The sequence below is a fragment of the Myotis nattereri genome (genome assembly GCF_964212035.1).
Source record: "Myotis nattereri genome assembly, chromosome: 9".
Lineage (NCBI taxonomy): Eukaryota > Metazoa > Chordata > Mammalia > Chiroptera > Vespertilionidae > Myotis > Myotis nattereri.
The window spans coordinates 82,746,607-82,762,646 of NC_138084.1; the positions used below are offsets into that span (position 1 = coordinate 82,746,607).

Genomic DNA, 16,040 nt, shown 5'->3' on the forward strand with positions numbered 1-16,040 from the left:
ATAGAAATATGACTGCTTTGGATTATGCATGTTAAGCAATTTTTGAACCATCAATAAAAAATTATAGTTAATACTTCAGGATCAAGTTTCCTGTACAGTACAATTAAGTTTCTTGAATATTTATTTATTTCAATTAGCCAACTTAAATTAGTTTGAAATAAGGTTTTTTTATTATTTTTGACTTTACTTGTCCTAGGTTATAGACATGATATTGTGCATAGGCAACCCTAATGACTCCACCAGGAAAATACTAGGCTTAATAAATGAATTTAGCAATGTAGCAGGATACAAAATCAACATCCACAAATCTGTTGCATTTTTATACACCAGTAATGAACTCCCAGAAAGAAACTAAAAAATCAATCCCATTTACCATTGCAACTCCCCCCCGCCACCCCCCCCCCAAAAAAAAATAAAATAAAAAATAAGATACCTAGAAATAAACTTAACCAAGGAGGTAAAAGACCTGTACTTGGAAAACTATAGAACATTGAAAAATCAAATAGAGAAAGATACACACAAATTGAAACATGTACCATGTTCATGAATTAGAAGAATTAACATCATTAAAGTGTCTATACTACCCAAAGCAATCTATGGATTCAACGCAATCCCTATTAAAATACCAATGGCATACTTCACAGACCTAGAACAAATATTCCAAAAATTTATATGGAACCATAAAAGACGCTGAATAGCTGCAGCAATCTTGAGAAAGAAGAATGAAGTAGGAGGGATCACAATATTGGATATCAAACTATACTACAAAGCCATTATTAACAAAACAGCCTGGTACTGGCACAAGAACAGGCATATAGATCAGTGGATCGGAACAGAGATCCCAGAAATTGACCCAAGTCATTAGGCTCAATTAATATTTGACAAAGGAGGCAAGAAAATACAATGGAGTAGAGACAGTTTCTTCATCGAATGGTGCTGGGAAAACTGGACAGACACATGCAAAAAGATCAAACTAGACCACCAACTTACACTATATACAAGAATAAACTCAAATGGATAAAAGACTTAAATGAAGACATGAAACCATAAAAATCTTAGGGAAAAACATAGTAAAATCTCAGACATCTCACGTAGCAATATACTTATTTGATACATACCATACGGCAAAAGGAACTAAGGAAAAAATAAATAAATGGGACTACATCAAAATAAAAAGCTCTGCACAGAAAAAGAAACCACCATCAAAATGAAAAGGGAACCCATTGAATGGGAGAACATATTTGCCAATGACACATCTGATAAGGGATTAATATCCAAAATATATAAAGTACTCATACAACTCAACAAAAGGAAGACAAGCAATCCAATTAGAAAATGGGCAGAAGACCTGAATAGACATTTTTCCAAAGAGGACATGCAAATGGGAAAGAGACACATGAAAAAAATGCTCAAAGTTGCTAATCAGAGAAATGCAAATTAAAACCACAATGAGATACCACCTCACACCTGTCAGAATGGCTATCATCAAAAAAAAAAGTGCTGGCGAGGATGTGGAAAAAAGGGAGCATTAGTTCACTGCTGGTGGGAATGCACATTGGTGCAGCCACTATGGAAAACAGTATGGTGTTTCCTCATAATATTAAAAATGGAACTTCCATTTAACTCAGTGACCCCACTTCTTGGAATATATCTCAAAACCCCCAAAATACCAATCAGAAAGGATATATGCACCCCTATGTTCATAGCTGTGTTATTTACAATAGCTGAGATTTGGAAACTGCCCAAATGCCCATCAGCAGATGAGTGGATAAAAGAGCTGTGGGACACTTACACTATGGAATACTATGCAGCTGTAAAAAGGGATCTCTTACCCTTTGGGACAGCATGGATGGACCTGGAAAATATTTTGCTAAGCAAAATAAGCCAAACTGAGACAAATGTCACATGATCTCACTTATTTGTGTAATCGAATGAACAAAATGAATTGATCGACAAAATAGGACCTGAAGCATGGAGGCATGGAACATACTGATATATCTCAATGTGGGGTTTGGTGGGAGGAGAAGAGATAAATCACAGAGCTTACATTCCTAAATGCATAGCCCATGGACACAGGCAATAGAGTAGTGAAGACTTGGAGGGGTGGGTAGGGGTTGGGAGGATGGGAGTGGAGGGGGAAACGTGAGATATTTGTAATACTATCCTATCTAATAAAAGAGAAACATGGTAATTGGCATACGACTGCTAACCTTCCCATTGGCTAATCAGGGCAATATGCAAATTAACTGTCAGCCAAGATGGCGGCCAGCAGCCAGGCAGCTTGAAACTAACATGAGACTTGCTTGCTTCAGTGATGGAGGACTCCCACGTCCCCCGCCTGCCGCTGCAGGCCTCTGAGCTGGCAGTTTGAAACATAGTTACAAAAATAGAAGCTAAACAAAACCCCAGAAACCAGCTTTCAGTTAGCCAGGATCTCAGACCTGGAGTTGATACAGAGTTTCGATTGTAGAACTTAAACAAACCAGATACCTGCTTTCAGGAGTGGAGGCCTAAGAGCTGGAGCCTCAGAGCTAAAGCTGGCTCAGAATAAAAAAAAAAAAGACAAAAAGGAGCGGTTGGGAGCTTCAGTCCCAGCCTGAAAACAGCCTCAGCCCCTCACCCAGACTGGCCAGGCACCCCAGTGGGGACCCCCACCCTGAAGGGTGTGTGACCAGCTGCAAACAGCCATCATCCCCTCATCTAGGCTGGCCAGGCACCCCAGTGGGGACCCCCACCCTGATCCAGGACACCCTTCAGGGCTAACCAGCCAGCCCCACCCATGCACCAGGCCTCTATTCTATATAGTAAAAGGGTAATATGCCTCCCAGCACCAGGATCAGCGGAGCCATGAGGCCTCCCGGCACCGGGATCAGTGTGACAGGGGGCAGTGCCCCAACCCCCTGATCGGCCCTGCTCTGTGCCTGATAAGGGGGAGCTCCCCAACCTCCTGATCGCCCTGCGGCTCTGTGTGTGACAGGGTGCGGCGCCCCAACCCTCCCACCCCATGTGCCCTGCTCTGTGTGTGACGGGGTAGAGCCATAACCTCCCCATCGGCCCTGCCCTGAGTGTGAGAGTGGCGGCGCCCCAATCCCCTGATCGGCCCTGCTCTGTGGGTGATAGAGGGCAGCGCCCCAACCCCCTGATCCGCCCTGCTCTGTGTGTGACAGGGGGGAGCTCCCCAACCCCCTGATGGTCCCTGCTCTGTGAGTGACAGGGGGAAGCTCCCCAACCCCCTGATGGGCCCTGCTCTGTGCGTGACGGGGTGGCACCGCAACCTCCCATCGACCCTGCCTTGAGTGTGACAGGGGGTGGTGCCCCAACCCCCCATTTGGCCCTACCCTGAGTGTGACTGAGGGTGGCATCGCAACCTCCCAATCCGCCCTGCTCTGTGCATGACAGGGGGTGGCGCCCCAATTCCCCAATCGGCCCTGCTCTGAGCCCGACCAGGGGCTGCACCTAGGGATTGGGCCTGCCCTCTGCCACCTGGGAGCAGGCCTAAGCCAGCAGGTTGTTATCTCCCGAGGGGTCCCAGACTGCGAGAGGGCACAGGCTGGGCTGAGGGATTCCCCCTCCCCCCGAGTGCACAAATTTTTGTGCACCGGGCCTCTAGTGTATAATAATAAAAGGGTAATATGCTAATTAGACCAGAGGGCCAAATGACCTGGACGTCCTTCCAGATGCCTTCCGGATGAAGCTGTGGTGCTATGGTAGCGCGGGGGAAGGCCTGAGGCAGAGTCGTTTAGGGCGATCAGGCAGACAGGCTAGTGGTTAGGGGCAATCAGGCTGGCAGGCGAGCAGTTAGGGACTATCAGGCAGACAGGCAAGAGTGGTTAGGGGCAATCAGGCAGGCAGAGGCGTTAGGGGCTATCAGACAGGTAGGTCGAGGTTAGAGGTGATCAGGCAGGCAGGCGAGTGGTTAGGGACAATCAGCCAGAGTGTTTAGTGGTGATCAGGCAGGTAGGCGAGTGGTTAGGGGCAATCAGGCAGGCAGGCTAGTGGTTCGGAACCAGCAGTCCCAGATTGTGCAGGGATTGGGTCTAAACCGGCATTCGGACATTCTCCAAGGGGGCCCAGATTGTGAGAGGGTACAGGCCGGCTGAGGCATACCTCCCCACCCCCCACCCCCTTGTGCACAGATTTCTTGCACTAGGCCTCTAGTCAACAATAAAAAATATATTTAAAAAAATAAGTAAACACATACTATCTGGAAGGTAAACCAAAATATTTGACTTGAAAATCTATGAAGTTAGTCTCAGTTGTCACCTTCTCTCTTAACCATTTGACAATGCTGATAACTTTTTTTTTTGGTTTCTATAATATTGTATCAACCTGGTTCTTTTCTCTCTATAATTTTGTCTTTTCTTTACTTGATTGCTCTTCCTTCTACAAATGTAGACGTGACCTGAGTTTCTGTCCCTGATATTTCTTTTACCAGTTTTATATTTTTAAGTGTTTTCTGAATACTTTCACTCTAACTGTCCTTCAAATTCAGAATGACAACCTGAAATTCATAATTTTTCATCATGGCTAAAAGTCATTCTTCCTCATAAGCAACCAGATAGCAGAGATAAAAGTCAGTCTTCCTCTTGATTTTCCTGATTCTTTCAGTAGCACTGTCATTCTTTTGTTAACCTTGTCTTACTTTTTTTTTTTTAAATAAAGTTATTTTTATTTGTTCCTTTCTAGTCTTTTTTTTTTTTTTAATATATTTTATTGATTTTTTACAGAGAGGAAGGGAGAGAGATAGAGAGTTAGAAACATCGATGAGAGAGAAACATCGATCAGCTGCCTCCTGCACATCTCCCACTGGGGATGTGACCGCAACCCAGGTACATGCCCTTGGCTGGAATCGAACCTGGGACCCCTCAGTCCGCAGGCCAACGCTCTACCCACTGAGCCAAACCGGTTTCGGCTTGTCTTACTTTTTTTATAGTTATCTTTGACTTCTCCCTTTACCTTGTCCTGTCTAGTCAACTGTCTGAGAGGTCCTATTGATTCTACCATCACATTATTTTTCATCCCTTACTATTTTGTTCCATCCCCACTGCTTTGTTCAGTTTCTCATCTTTTCATTAAAATACATTTTTTAAAATATATTTTTATTGATTTCATTGAGCGAGGGAGAGGGAGAGAGAGATAGAAACATCAATAATGTAAGGGAATCATTGATTGGCTGCCTCCTGCACACCCCCTACTGAGGATCGAGCCAGCAACCCTGGCACGTGCCCTTGACTGGAATTGAACCCGGAACCCTTCAGTCTGCAGGCCGACCCTCTATCCACTGAGCTAAACCAGCTAGGGCTAGAATATTTTAATAGACTCATAACTTTCTTTCACTTTGATTTCACATTGATTCACTTCTCCATTCTTGTATATTTTGTCAGATTAGTATTACTAAAGTAAGGATCTGGGCATTCACATGCTAGGAATTACAAATAGTTTTTAAGATATGCTATAATTTATTTCCAGCTTATAATTCTACCTTAATTTACTATTCACCTAAATGTACTACACTCTCTTCCAAAATTTCATTTCTGGAATATGGCTTCATATTCTTTCTTTATTCATGCAATTCTTCAAAGATTTATCCACTATAACTTCCTGTTAGAACTCTCCTCATCCTTCAGGCCCATTTCAAATACTGCCTCCTTCCTAGGACTCCCTAGGGCTGTTCCGCTGTTTTTGTTGTCTGAGCTTTGACATCCTGCTTTGTATCCAGTTATCTGTACTTACATTTGTCTTCACATCTCCCATAATGCTTGGCACACTGGAGGCACTCATTCAGTTTTGATTGAGTGATTGTTGAAATTGGGATGAGTATTTTAATAAAGGGAATTGGTGGAATAAAATGTTGACTCATCTTGGATTTTTCTTCTGAAAAATTTTAAGGTAGAAGGAAAATGTAACTCAGAAAAGAGACATAACTGTCGGTTTGTGATAGTCAAAAGAGTGAAGTCAGCATACTTGGAACTGAAGGCACCTCTTGCCAGCAGCATTGTGCATTTATAATCCAGGAGCTCTCAATGGAAGGGTTATCTGAGGTCTTACTCATAAACGAACGAGCTGTTTTTATGAGATTGTACATGGTTTTTCTCCTCACCCTTCCCTGAAGCTCATTTTGAAGAGCCATGAGACTTAGGAGAAGCTTGATCATATAATAAAATCAAAGGTGAAATAAAAAGTGCTTTCACTAAAGTAAATGTGGTATGGAAGGTTAGCATGTTGCCTGACATATTTAACACTCCATTTTCATTAATTTGCTGTTTGACGGTATAGTTGTTGTTTTTTTCCCCCAAGAATGTGTTATAGTGAAATTTTCTCACCTTTTTTGAATAGCTTTTTATGACTTCTTCCCTTCCCCACTTCATAACACTACAAAGAACCTAATTTTTTCATTTTCAAAATATAATTCTTGGTAATTTTTTTCTTTTAATTTGTCTTTATTGTTGTATTGTAGTATTACAAATGTCCTCCCTCTTCCCCATTCCCTTCCCTCCCTAGGCCTTCACCCCACTATTGTCTGTGTCCATGGGCATCATATATGCGTATATGTTCTTTGATCTCTTTCCTTCCCAGCCCCACCTCTCCCTATTTCCTCAGAGGATCCTCAGTCTGTTCCCTGCTTCCATGTCTCTGGGTCCCCTCCGTCCATCAGTTTATTTTGCTCCTTAGATTCCACATGTGAGTGAGATCATGTGACACTTGTCTTTCTCTGACTGACTTATGTCACTCAGCATGATACTCTCCAGGCCCCCCCCCCCCCCCCATGCTGCCTCACAGGGTAAGAGATCCTTCTTTTTTTACTGCTGCACGGTGTTCCCTGAGGTAAATGCACCACAACCTTTTTTTATCCACTTGTCTGCTGATGGGCTTTTGGGCTGTTTCCAAATCTTGGCTTTTGCATGTCTCTGATGATTAGTGATGTTGAACATTTTTTCATGTCTCTTGGCCTTTTGTGTGTCCTCTCTGGAGAAGTCTTCTCCCCATTTTTTTATTGGAGTGTCTTCCTTTTGTTGTATGAGTACTTTATATATTTTGGAAATTAACCCCTTATTAGATGTTTCATTGGCAAATATGTTCTTCCACTCAGTGGGTTCCCTTTTCATTTTGATGGTGGTTTCTTTTTCCGTGCAGAAGCTTTTTATATTGATGTAGTCCCATTTGTTTATTTTTTCCTTTTGTTTATTTTGTCCTAGGCGATGTATTGGTGAAAATTTTGCTGCATGAGATGTCTGATATTTTGCTGCCTATATTTTCTTCAAAGATTTTTATGGTTTCACGACTTACATTTAAATCTTTTATTCATTTTGAGTTTATTCTTGTGTAAGTTGGTAGTCTAGTTTCATTTTTACATGTAGTGGTCCAGTTAGTCCAACACCATTTATTGAAGAGACTGTCTTTACTCCATTGTATGCTCTTGCCTCCTTTATCAAAGATTAATTGAGCAGTATGGAGTGGGCCGATTTCTGGGTTCTATATTCTATTCCATTGATCTGTATGCCTGTTCTTGTGCCAGTACCAGGCTGTTTTGATTATGGTGGCTTTGTAGTATAGCTTGATATCTGGTATTGTGATCCCTCCAACTTTGTTTTACTTTCTCAAGATTGCTGTGGCCTTTTTGGTTCCATGTAAGTTTTTGAAGTGTTTGTTCTAGATCTGTTAAATGTGTCGTTGGTGTTTGTTCTAGACCTGTGAAAAATGCTGTTGGTATTTTATTGGAAGGCCTAGCCACAGTGATCCGACAAGAAGAAACAAACAAAACAAGGCATCCAAATTGGAAAGGAAGATGTAAAGTTGTGATTATTCGCAGATGACATGATATAGTACATAGAAAACCCTAAAGACTCCATCAAAAAACTACTAGATTTAATAAATGATTTTTGCCAAGGTAGTAGGATATAAAAGTAACACCCGGAAATCGTTGGCATTTTTATAGACCAATAATGAATTCTCAGAAAGAGGAACTTAAAAAGCAATCCCAGTTACCATTGCAACAAAAAAATTAAGTGCCCTGGCCTGTGTTAAAAAAGAAAAAATTAAGATACTTAAGAATAAACTTAATCAAGGAGGTAAAAGACCTGTACTCAGAAAACTATAGAAAGTTATGAAAAGAGATAGAAGAAGAATAAACAAGTGGAAGAAGATACTGAGTTCATGGATTGGTAGAATTAACATAATAAAAATGTCCATACTACTCAAAGCAGTCTGTAGATTCTGTGCAATCCCCATTTAAATACCAATAGCATAGTTCATGGAGCTAGAACAAACCCTCCAGACAGTCATATGGCATTTATCTTTTGAGTAAAGAGTAATCTTTTTATGTTGGTTTCACTTACCACATCATTCTAAAAGGGGAAGAAAGTCCTTTGTTAGAAAGAGAAAATGAAATTTAGGAAAGGATAGTGTTTATTAAATTTGATAAAACATCTTTATTTCATGGATGACATGAAGCCAGATATCTGTTATTAGCTTCCAGGTGAAATATCATACTCCTTAAAAAAACCCCAAAAATGGGCAATAAAAAATGTGTTTATGCCCTGGCCGGCTTGGCTCAGTGGATAGAGCGTCAGCCTGTGGACTGAAGGGTCCCAGGTTCGATTCTGGCCAAGGGCACATACCTGGGTTCCAGGCTCGTTCCCCAGTAGGGGGCGTGCAGGAGGCAGCCGATAAATGATTCTCTCTCATCATTGATGTTTCTATCTCTCCTCCCTTCCTCTCTGAAATCAATAAAGAAATATGTTTAACAAAATGTGTTTACAAGTAGAGGAGCTATTTTATGTTTGTAACTAGCTATTTGTAACTAGAGTTATTTAGATGGGATTCAAATATTTTAGTTAGAATTTAACCAGTGTCCTTATAGGAGTATTTCTCTACTTTGCATAGTTTTCAGACCTATGATATTACTTTTTCTTAAAAAGTGACTGGATATGATTTATTTAAAATATATTTTATGTAAAATACATTCAGGTTTACTTAGCAAACGTTCATTGAGCAGCTCTTATATGCCGTGCACTGTCAGTAAGGGGATACAGAGGTAAGAGGAGGTGATTCCTGTCTCCTGCAACTTGTGGGAGAATGGGGAGGTGGCTATAGTATGATATATATATATATTCAGTGTTGCAGTTGTCTTGATTTTTATTTTAAAGTCGCAATATATAATTCATTTTGAAATTTCAAATAACTCTGGAAAGAAGGACATTGGATATTTATGTTTTCAAAACCATATATTTTTAAAATTACATTTATTGGGGTGGCGTTGGTCCACATGAACATACAGGTTTCGGGTGTGGGTTTCTGTGTGGCAGGATCTGTGTATTGCACCGCGTGCCCACCTCCCAGAGTCAGATCCCCTCCTGTCACCTCATAGTAGGCCCCCTCTCCGCATCCCCCCTCCGGCCCCACCACGTGCTGTTAGTGTCCGCGCTGTCCCTTTTATACCCACACACGCGTGAGGCCATAGGGTCTCCGCTGGTTCTGACTTCACTCAGCATCATGTTCTCAAGGTCCATCCATGCTGTTGCAAGTGGTGCTGTTTCAGACTTCCTTATTGCTGAGTAGTGTTCCACTGTGTGTTTGACCCAGTAGTTCCTCCCCTGGGTATATACCTGAACATCTGAAACACGTATTCACAAAGATATAGGCACCCCTGTGTTTGTTGCAGCATTATTCACTGGCCATGGCATACAAACAGCCACAGTGCCCTGCCATAGAGGACTGGATAAAACCATGATTTTTTTTAAGCTTCCTGAAAAACACTGCTCTTAATCTATTTTGAGGTTCTCTCATTCCTATATTTGTTTTATTCTGTATTAGAAATTTATAAAGAATGCCTTTTTTCTTGTTTGTATGTATTCTTATCCTTTCCATTTATAGTTTTTCCTAGTTACTTGAAGGAAGAAACATTAAGCAAAGGAAAATGGTTGATTTTGATGGGCAGTCTTTCCTCTACCCTCATTCTAATTGACTATTTTGTGGGAGTGGTAAATTCAAATGCTATTTAGTATTTAGTAGTCTCTTGAGTTGAGTGGTAACACATTTTTTTTAATGTTGAAAATCAACTTTCTTGGGGTATAATTTACATAAAATAAGATGTATCCATTTTAGATGTGCAGTTCAGTAAGTTTTGACAAATGAATATACTCATGTAACCATTACCTTAAGTACAGGACATTTCCATCACCCCCCAAAATTCCTTAATGTTCCTTTGCACTCATTCTCCCCACTCTGCCCCTAGGCAATCACTAATCTGATTTTTGTTACTATAGTTTAGTTTTGTCCGTTTTACATTGGAATCATATAGTGTTCACTGTCTTTTGTATCTGCTGTCCATTGCTTAGCATAATGTTTTTTTGATTCATTTGTTTGTTGCATATATGCCTAGTTCTAGTTTTATTTCCTAGTTTGGGGCTTTTATGAATAAAAAACTATTATGAACATTTGTCTACCATTCTTTATGTACAAAGGAGTTTTCATTTCTCTTGGGAATGAAATTGCTGGGTCAGATTTAAATACATGTTGAAATTTCTGAACTGTTTTTCAGAGTGTACCATTTGACACTCCCACAGGATGTATGAACATTCTAGTTGCTCCGCAGCTGTGCCAGCACTTGGTATTGTCACTCCTGTTTTTAGCCATTTCAGTTAGTGTATATGGCATCTCAGTGTGATTTTAATTGCCGTTTTTCTGATGACTGCAGATATTGAGCACCTTTGTATGTGCTTATCACGCATTGGTATTTCTTTCTTTGTGATTTGTTTATTCAAATCTTTTGTCCCTTTTAAAGCAGCGGTTGCCAACTGGTAGTGCTTTAAACTACCAGTTTAAATGTTGGTTTCACTTACCACATCATTCTAAAAGGGAAAAAAAGTCCTTTTTTTAAAAAAAGTCTTCCATTTTTAAATTGTAGAGTTTTTTTAAAAAATATGTTATTGGATATAAACTTACATATTTGTTTTGTGAATATTTTCTCCCAGTCTTTGGCTTGCCTTTTCATTTTCTTAGTGTCTTTTAAAAGAGCAGACGTTCTAAATTTTTAGTTCAATTTGCTAGTTTTATTTCTTTTCTAGTTGGTACATTTTGCATCCTCAACTATCTCTGCCTACCCTAAGATCTTAGAGATTTTTTTCTGTCTTTTCTCATGAAATATTTTAGCTTCATGTTTAGGTCCATGATCTGCTTAAGTTAAATTTTGTATAGGGTTATGAGTTAAAATTTAAGGTTCATATTTTTCATGCTGGCATCTAGTTATTTTCTTTCATCTGCAGTAGCCCAAATACTTGTGACATTCCATTAACAGCAAGAAAGACATACAGAAATATGCAGTCTTTAACATAACTCTTTGTTTTGTAAAAGATCATGGCTCTGTATAAAAATTTTTATTTTGAAGAATATTTTCTAACCATTGTTATACCTGCTGTTTTACAGCTGTTTATATATTGATTTTTATATGTTTTTATTGATTTTAAAGAGGAAGGGAGAGGGATAGAAACATCTATTGGCTGCCTCCTGAACCCCCCCTACTGGGATTAAGCCACAACTTGGATTTGTGCCCTGTCTTGGAATCTAACCAGTGACCTCTGATGCATGAGATGATGCTCAACTAACTGAGCCACACCAGCTAGGGCTGTATATTGATTTTTGGTGAAATGATTAGATTCTGTAAAACTGAAAGTATGTATTAAGTCTTTGGTTAACACAGAGTTGAGGATCTTCATATCTGATCCATAATAAAAGAGCTGGGCACTAACCAGGCTTCTTCTGTTATGGGACATCCCTAGCCTTTGACGGGGTCCTCTTCCTCTCACCTTGCCTTGACAATTTCCATTTGCTGTTAAACTGGAAGGAAAATAAATGCTCCTGGAGGAATCAGGTCAGTATATGAAAGAGATAAAAGAGTTGGTTGACCTCACAGATTCTTTATCTTTTCTACTTTTTTCTCTTTTCTATTTATTTTTTTCTTTGAGCCAAGGTTCTCTTGCCCTTTGCAGCTTTCCCTTTTTTCTCTTTCTTTTGGGAGAAAAGCTGCAGGCGCTCTGCAAGCACCTCCTTTATGTAGTCTGTGTTTCTGAGGATATTTCCCTGAGAGTGAAATTGGATTTCTCTAGAATTTACTATGGGCTGCTTCTAGCTTAATGTCCCAAAATGTTTTGGTGGTAGTTGTTTTTTGGGGAGTGGGGGGTTAGTGGTTAAGAGCACCAAAACACAGGGTGGTAGGGGAGGATTTTATATTACAAATAATAGCACAGATGTGAATGGGCTTTTCTTACAACTGTCTCCTCTCTAATCCCTCCTCTTTCCCGTTTGCCAGAGCTGTTGTTCATCTTGGGCCATTCTACGCTGCCTCTCCAGTGAGAGACCTACATATATATATATATATAGATATGGCTTTGTGATGTTCTTATGTTTGTTTTGTTCATGGGGTTAGTGCTCTTATTTTATATACTAGAGGCCCGATGCATGAAATTTGTGCAAGAGTAGGCCTTCCTTCCCCCGGCTGCTGGCACCGGCTTCCCTCTGGCACCCAGAACCCAGGCTTCGCTGTGGCCACCAGCAGGCACTCGGCACCCGGGACCCGGGCTTCTCTCGCAGCCCTGGCTTTGTCCAGAAGGTCATCCGGTCTAATTAGCATATTATGCTTTTATTATTATAGATGGTTTCATGTGCTACCTTGTATTTCTCCAGAAAGAAGACAGTTCATTGCTACTATGTAATTATTATCCTTTTTCCCTTTGTTTTTCTCTTCCTTCTCTCTGCCCTGTGGTTCCTGTGCAGGTCTTGTTCAGCGCTGTGTGATCATCCAGAAGGGTGACAATGGATTTGGGCTGACGGTCAGTGGAGACAACCCAGTCTTCGTACAGTCTGTCAAAGAAGGCAAGGCATTTTAAAACTGTCTTGTCACTCGAGAGCAGAGTAAGAACAGAAAAGTATAAATACAATCTATTGCACAGAATGACACAGCCGTATACAGTGCAGGCTCTGTAACCCGTGGTGCTAGATTTGTGTTCAGTGTCATAGTTTTAGGCATGAATTCCCCCCCATTTGGTTTTCTTTGCACTTTATATATAGTTTTAGAAATCATAATACTCTTTGTCGTGATACTTTATGCATCATCACTTATAGAAGTTTGTTGAATATTATTTGTTTAGAGTTGTTTGGTAGAGGCAGATTAAGCAGATGGTTATAGGTTCAAAAATATCTTATTTTTTTTCCAAAACAACAACAACCGTATCTTTTACTGCTATTACCATATAAGATATACTTACTTCATGTTGGGTGCTGTAATTTGAGGTAGTATTTTTTTATTCCCATTTCATAGGTGATATTGAGGCTTAGAGTAAAAAAACATAAAATCACACAACTAGTGAGTGGCAGGGGCAACATTTGAACCTAAATCTGACTTTACAGCCCATGTTCATAAGCACTTTATTATGCTCCTCTCTTTCAAGAAACATTGTCAATCAATGCAAATGAGTTACATTTTAATTAATTAGTTTCTCTTACAGATGGAGCAGCCATGCGGGCTGGAGTACAGACAGGTGATCGAATCATCAAGGTAAGGAAACGACTACTATAGAATTTATGGTAGAATTAAAAAAAACAACAACAACAAACCAACATCTATTAGCCATATTTTTATTTTTTTCACTTGGATTTTTGTAAAATGCAGCACATTACGTATGTTGGATTTGTGGGCTATAAAAACTCACTTAAAAAAAACAAATATTACCTTATACTGAAAGTCATAAAAAGGGCTTGAATAAATGGAGTCATATATGTTCCTGGATAGGAATGTAATACACTGTTGTAAAGATCATTTCTCTCCATATTATTTTTTAACAGGTAATTCTCATTAAAATATACTATTAGAATTGGGGAGGTATGCTATTACTTGTCTGATTATTTTTTCAAATGAATTTTACAAAGGTGTGAGAATCACTAATGAAAAAAGTGTTCTGTGTGTGCGTTTGTGTGAGGTGACAGGGTGTGGATTAATGAAGGCAGTGGCCCTGGTCTGGTGTGGATCTATCGGTGGAACAGAGAGCCCAGAGCAGCCTTGAATCTGACCAGGAGGAAAGAATGGGTTAGTTAGTAATGACGCTTGAGATACTTGACTCATTTGATTTCTTGAAACAAAATTACTACCCAGGAAAAGACACCATGAACATACTTACAAAGAACAATCTGGAAAAAATACTTGAAACATATTACAGAGCATATCCTTAATTATAAGGAGCACTTTTCAATTACTAAGAAAAGAATAAACTAATAGAAAAATGGGCAAATAATTTTATCAGGCAATTCCCCAAAGTAATTGAAATAAGTGATATATTAATAAGAATATGTCCAACCTCACTACTAAATTAAAGATACGTGAAAACATATTTGGCTGTCAGAAATTTTAAAGATTGATACTACGTATTAGGTATAGTTTGGGTATGGTAAAATGGCTACTCTCATAAGCTAGTCATGAGTATAAATTAGGTAAAATCTGGATGGAAATTTGTGAACATGTATAAAAAATTATATACTCTAAGTAAGTATATTACCTTTGACCAGCAATTTTGCTTTTAGGAATATATCTAAAGAAATAAGTGTACAACCCTGAAATGTATACAGGGAAATTCATTTTAGCTTCATCATATTGACAACTTATAAACAACCTAAATATGCATAAACTGAGAGCTAGAGAAATAAATTACATTTTATCTGCAGCTTTTAAGAATGTGTATACTTCTAATGAAAGACATACAAAATACAGTGAAAAGTATTTCTTTACAGAAAAAGACAGTAATACTTTATGTTTTGTGCGTCTGTGTATGTGGTGTGTATATGTTAGGATAGTGTCCAGGATTAAACGTCATGATTACCAGAGGTGGTCTCTGGCGGTCATGATGAGTTTACCTGTACTTCTGTCTTATACATTGATAGTATTTTAACTTATCAAAATCAGAGGAAAATTAGTTTTAATGTTAGATCCCTGTTTGATATTTTTACCTTACTTTGTTCAGTGGAGACTTTGGATAATATTTCCTACATGTAGCCTCTCTGAAAATACTTTCTTTGTAAAAGTTAGGTCATAATTGGGAAACTAAAAGTAAGTTGAATATTATTTTGGAAATAATTTTTTTATCTTTTAACAATGCATTACGATTTTAACAAATCACTGAATTTATAATTAAAGGCAAAGAGATATTTTCTATTTGCAAGAGTCCTCCACTGTGTAGGCTGGTAAATCTGTTGTAAGTTAGGTTCCATTGTCTGTCATGGTGAATACGCTGCAAGGCCCTTCCGGTCAGGCCTGGTTTTGTATTCATGTGCATTTTGTTGCCGAGTATATCTTACGGGACAGCAGTAAAAGTGGATATTGAGTCATGCATGTACATGTTTTAGTGTATACATAACCCCACCGCCTGTGTTATAATTGATTGTGCTGGGCATGCTACTGCCTGAGGCCAGCACACCGTCTGTCTGTAGAGTGTGTCTGACGCGCACTATTTTCATTCTCTTGCAGGTGAATGGGACTCTGGTGACCCACTCAAACCATTTGGAGGTGGTCAAGTTAATCAAATGTAGGTGGATGTTGCCGGTGTGTTTTCTGAACCCTGAGCCAGCAGACACGTCTGTAATAGATCAGACAGTAAATGTTTTAGGCTTTGTGGGCCCCATGCTTTACAATGTGACTTAGTCATCGTAGCACAAAAACAGCCCTGTACAGTATGTAAATGAATGGGTGTGGCTGGGTTTCAATAAAGCTTTATTTGCCAAAATAGTCTGTGGGCTAGGTTAAGCTGCTTGGCTATAGTTTGATAAGTCCTGCATTAAGGGAAAGTCTGAGGTGAAAATTCTTAACCAAATACTTCTTTCCTGTCACTTCATAGATATGGTTGGTTTTGCTGTCCTTGTCATTTTGGTAATATTGAAAGCATATGTTTGAAAGAAATGTCTAAGCCACCTGAGAGGGGGGAAGATTGGACACAATGGCCTAGATCAGTCATTGGCAAACCGCGGCTTGCAAGCCACATGTGGCTCTTTGGCCCCTG

At 39.5% G+C, this 16,040-nt stretch overlaps 1 protein-coding gene and 1 long non-coding RNA gene across 2 annotated transcripts in view; one reads left to right on the forward strand and one right to left on the reverse strand.

Annotated features, from left to right (window-relative positions):
* The window catches only part of LOC308524290, a 721,936-nt gene that overhangs the window by 680,257 nt on the left and 25,639 nt on the right, over positions 1-16,040 (reverse strand). The window lies entirely within an intron of this gene.
* Positions 1-16,040, forward strand: part of ARHGEF12 (Rho guanine nucleotide exchange factor 12) — a 132,722-nt gene that overhangs the window by 8,368 nt on the left and 108,314 nt on the right. Inside the window, exons 4-6 of the mRNA XM_081098582.1 lie at positions 12,772-12,870; positions 13,503-13,552; positions 15,512-15,569. Coding sequence (XP_080954708.1) covers positions 13,514-13,552; positions 15,512-15,569 — 97 coding nt within the window. The 5' untranslated portion in view covers positions 12,772-12,870; positions 13,503-13,513. The remainder of the gene's footprint in view (positions 1-12,771; positions 12,871-13,502; positions 13,553-15,511; positions 15,570-16,040) is intronic.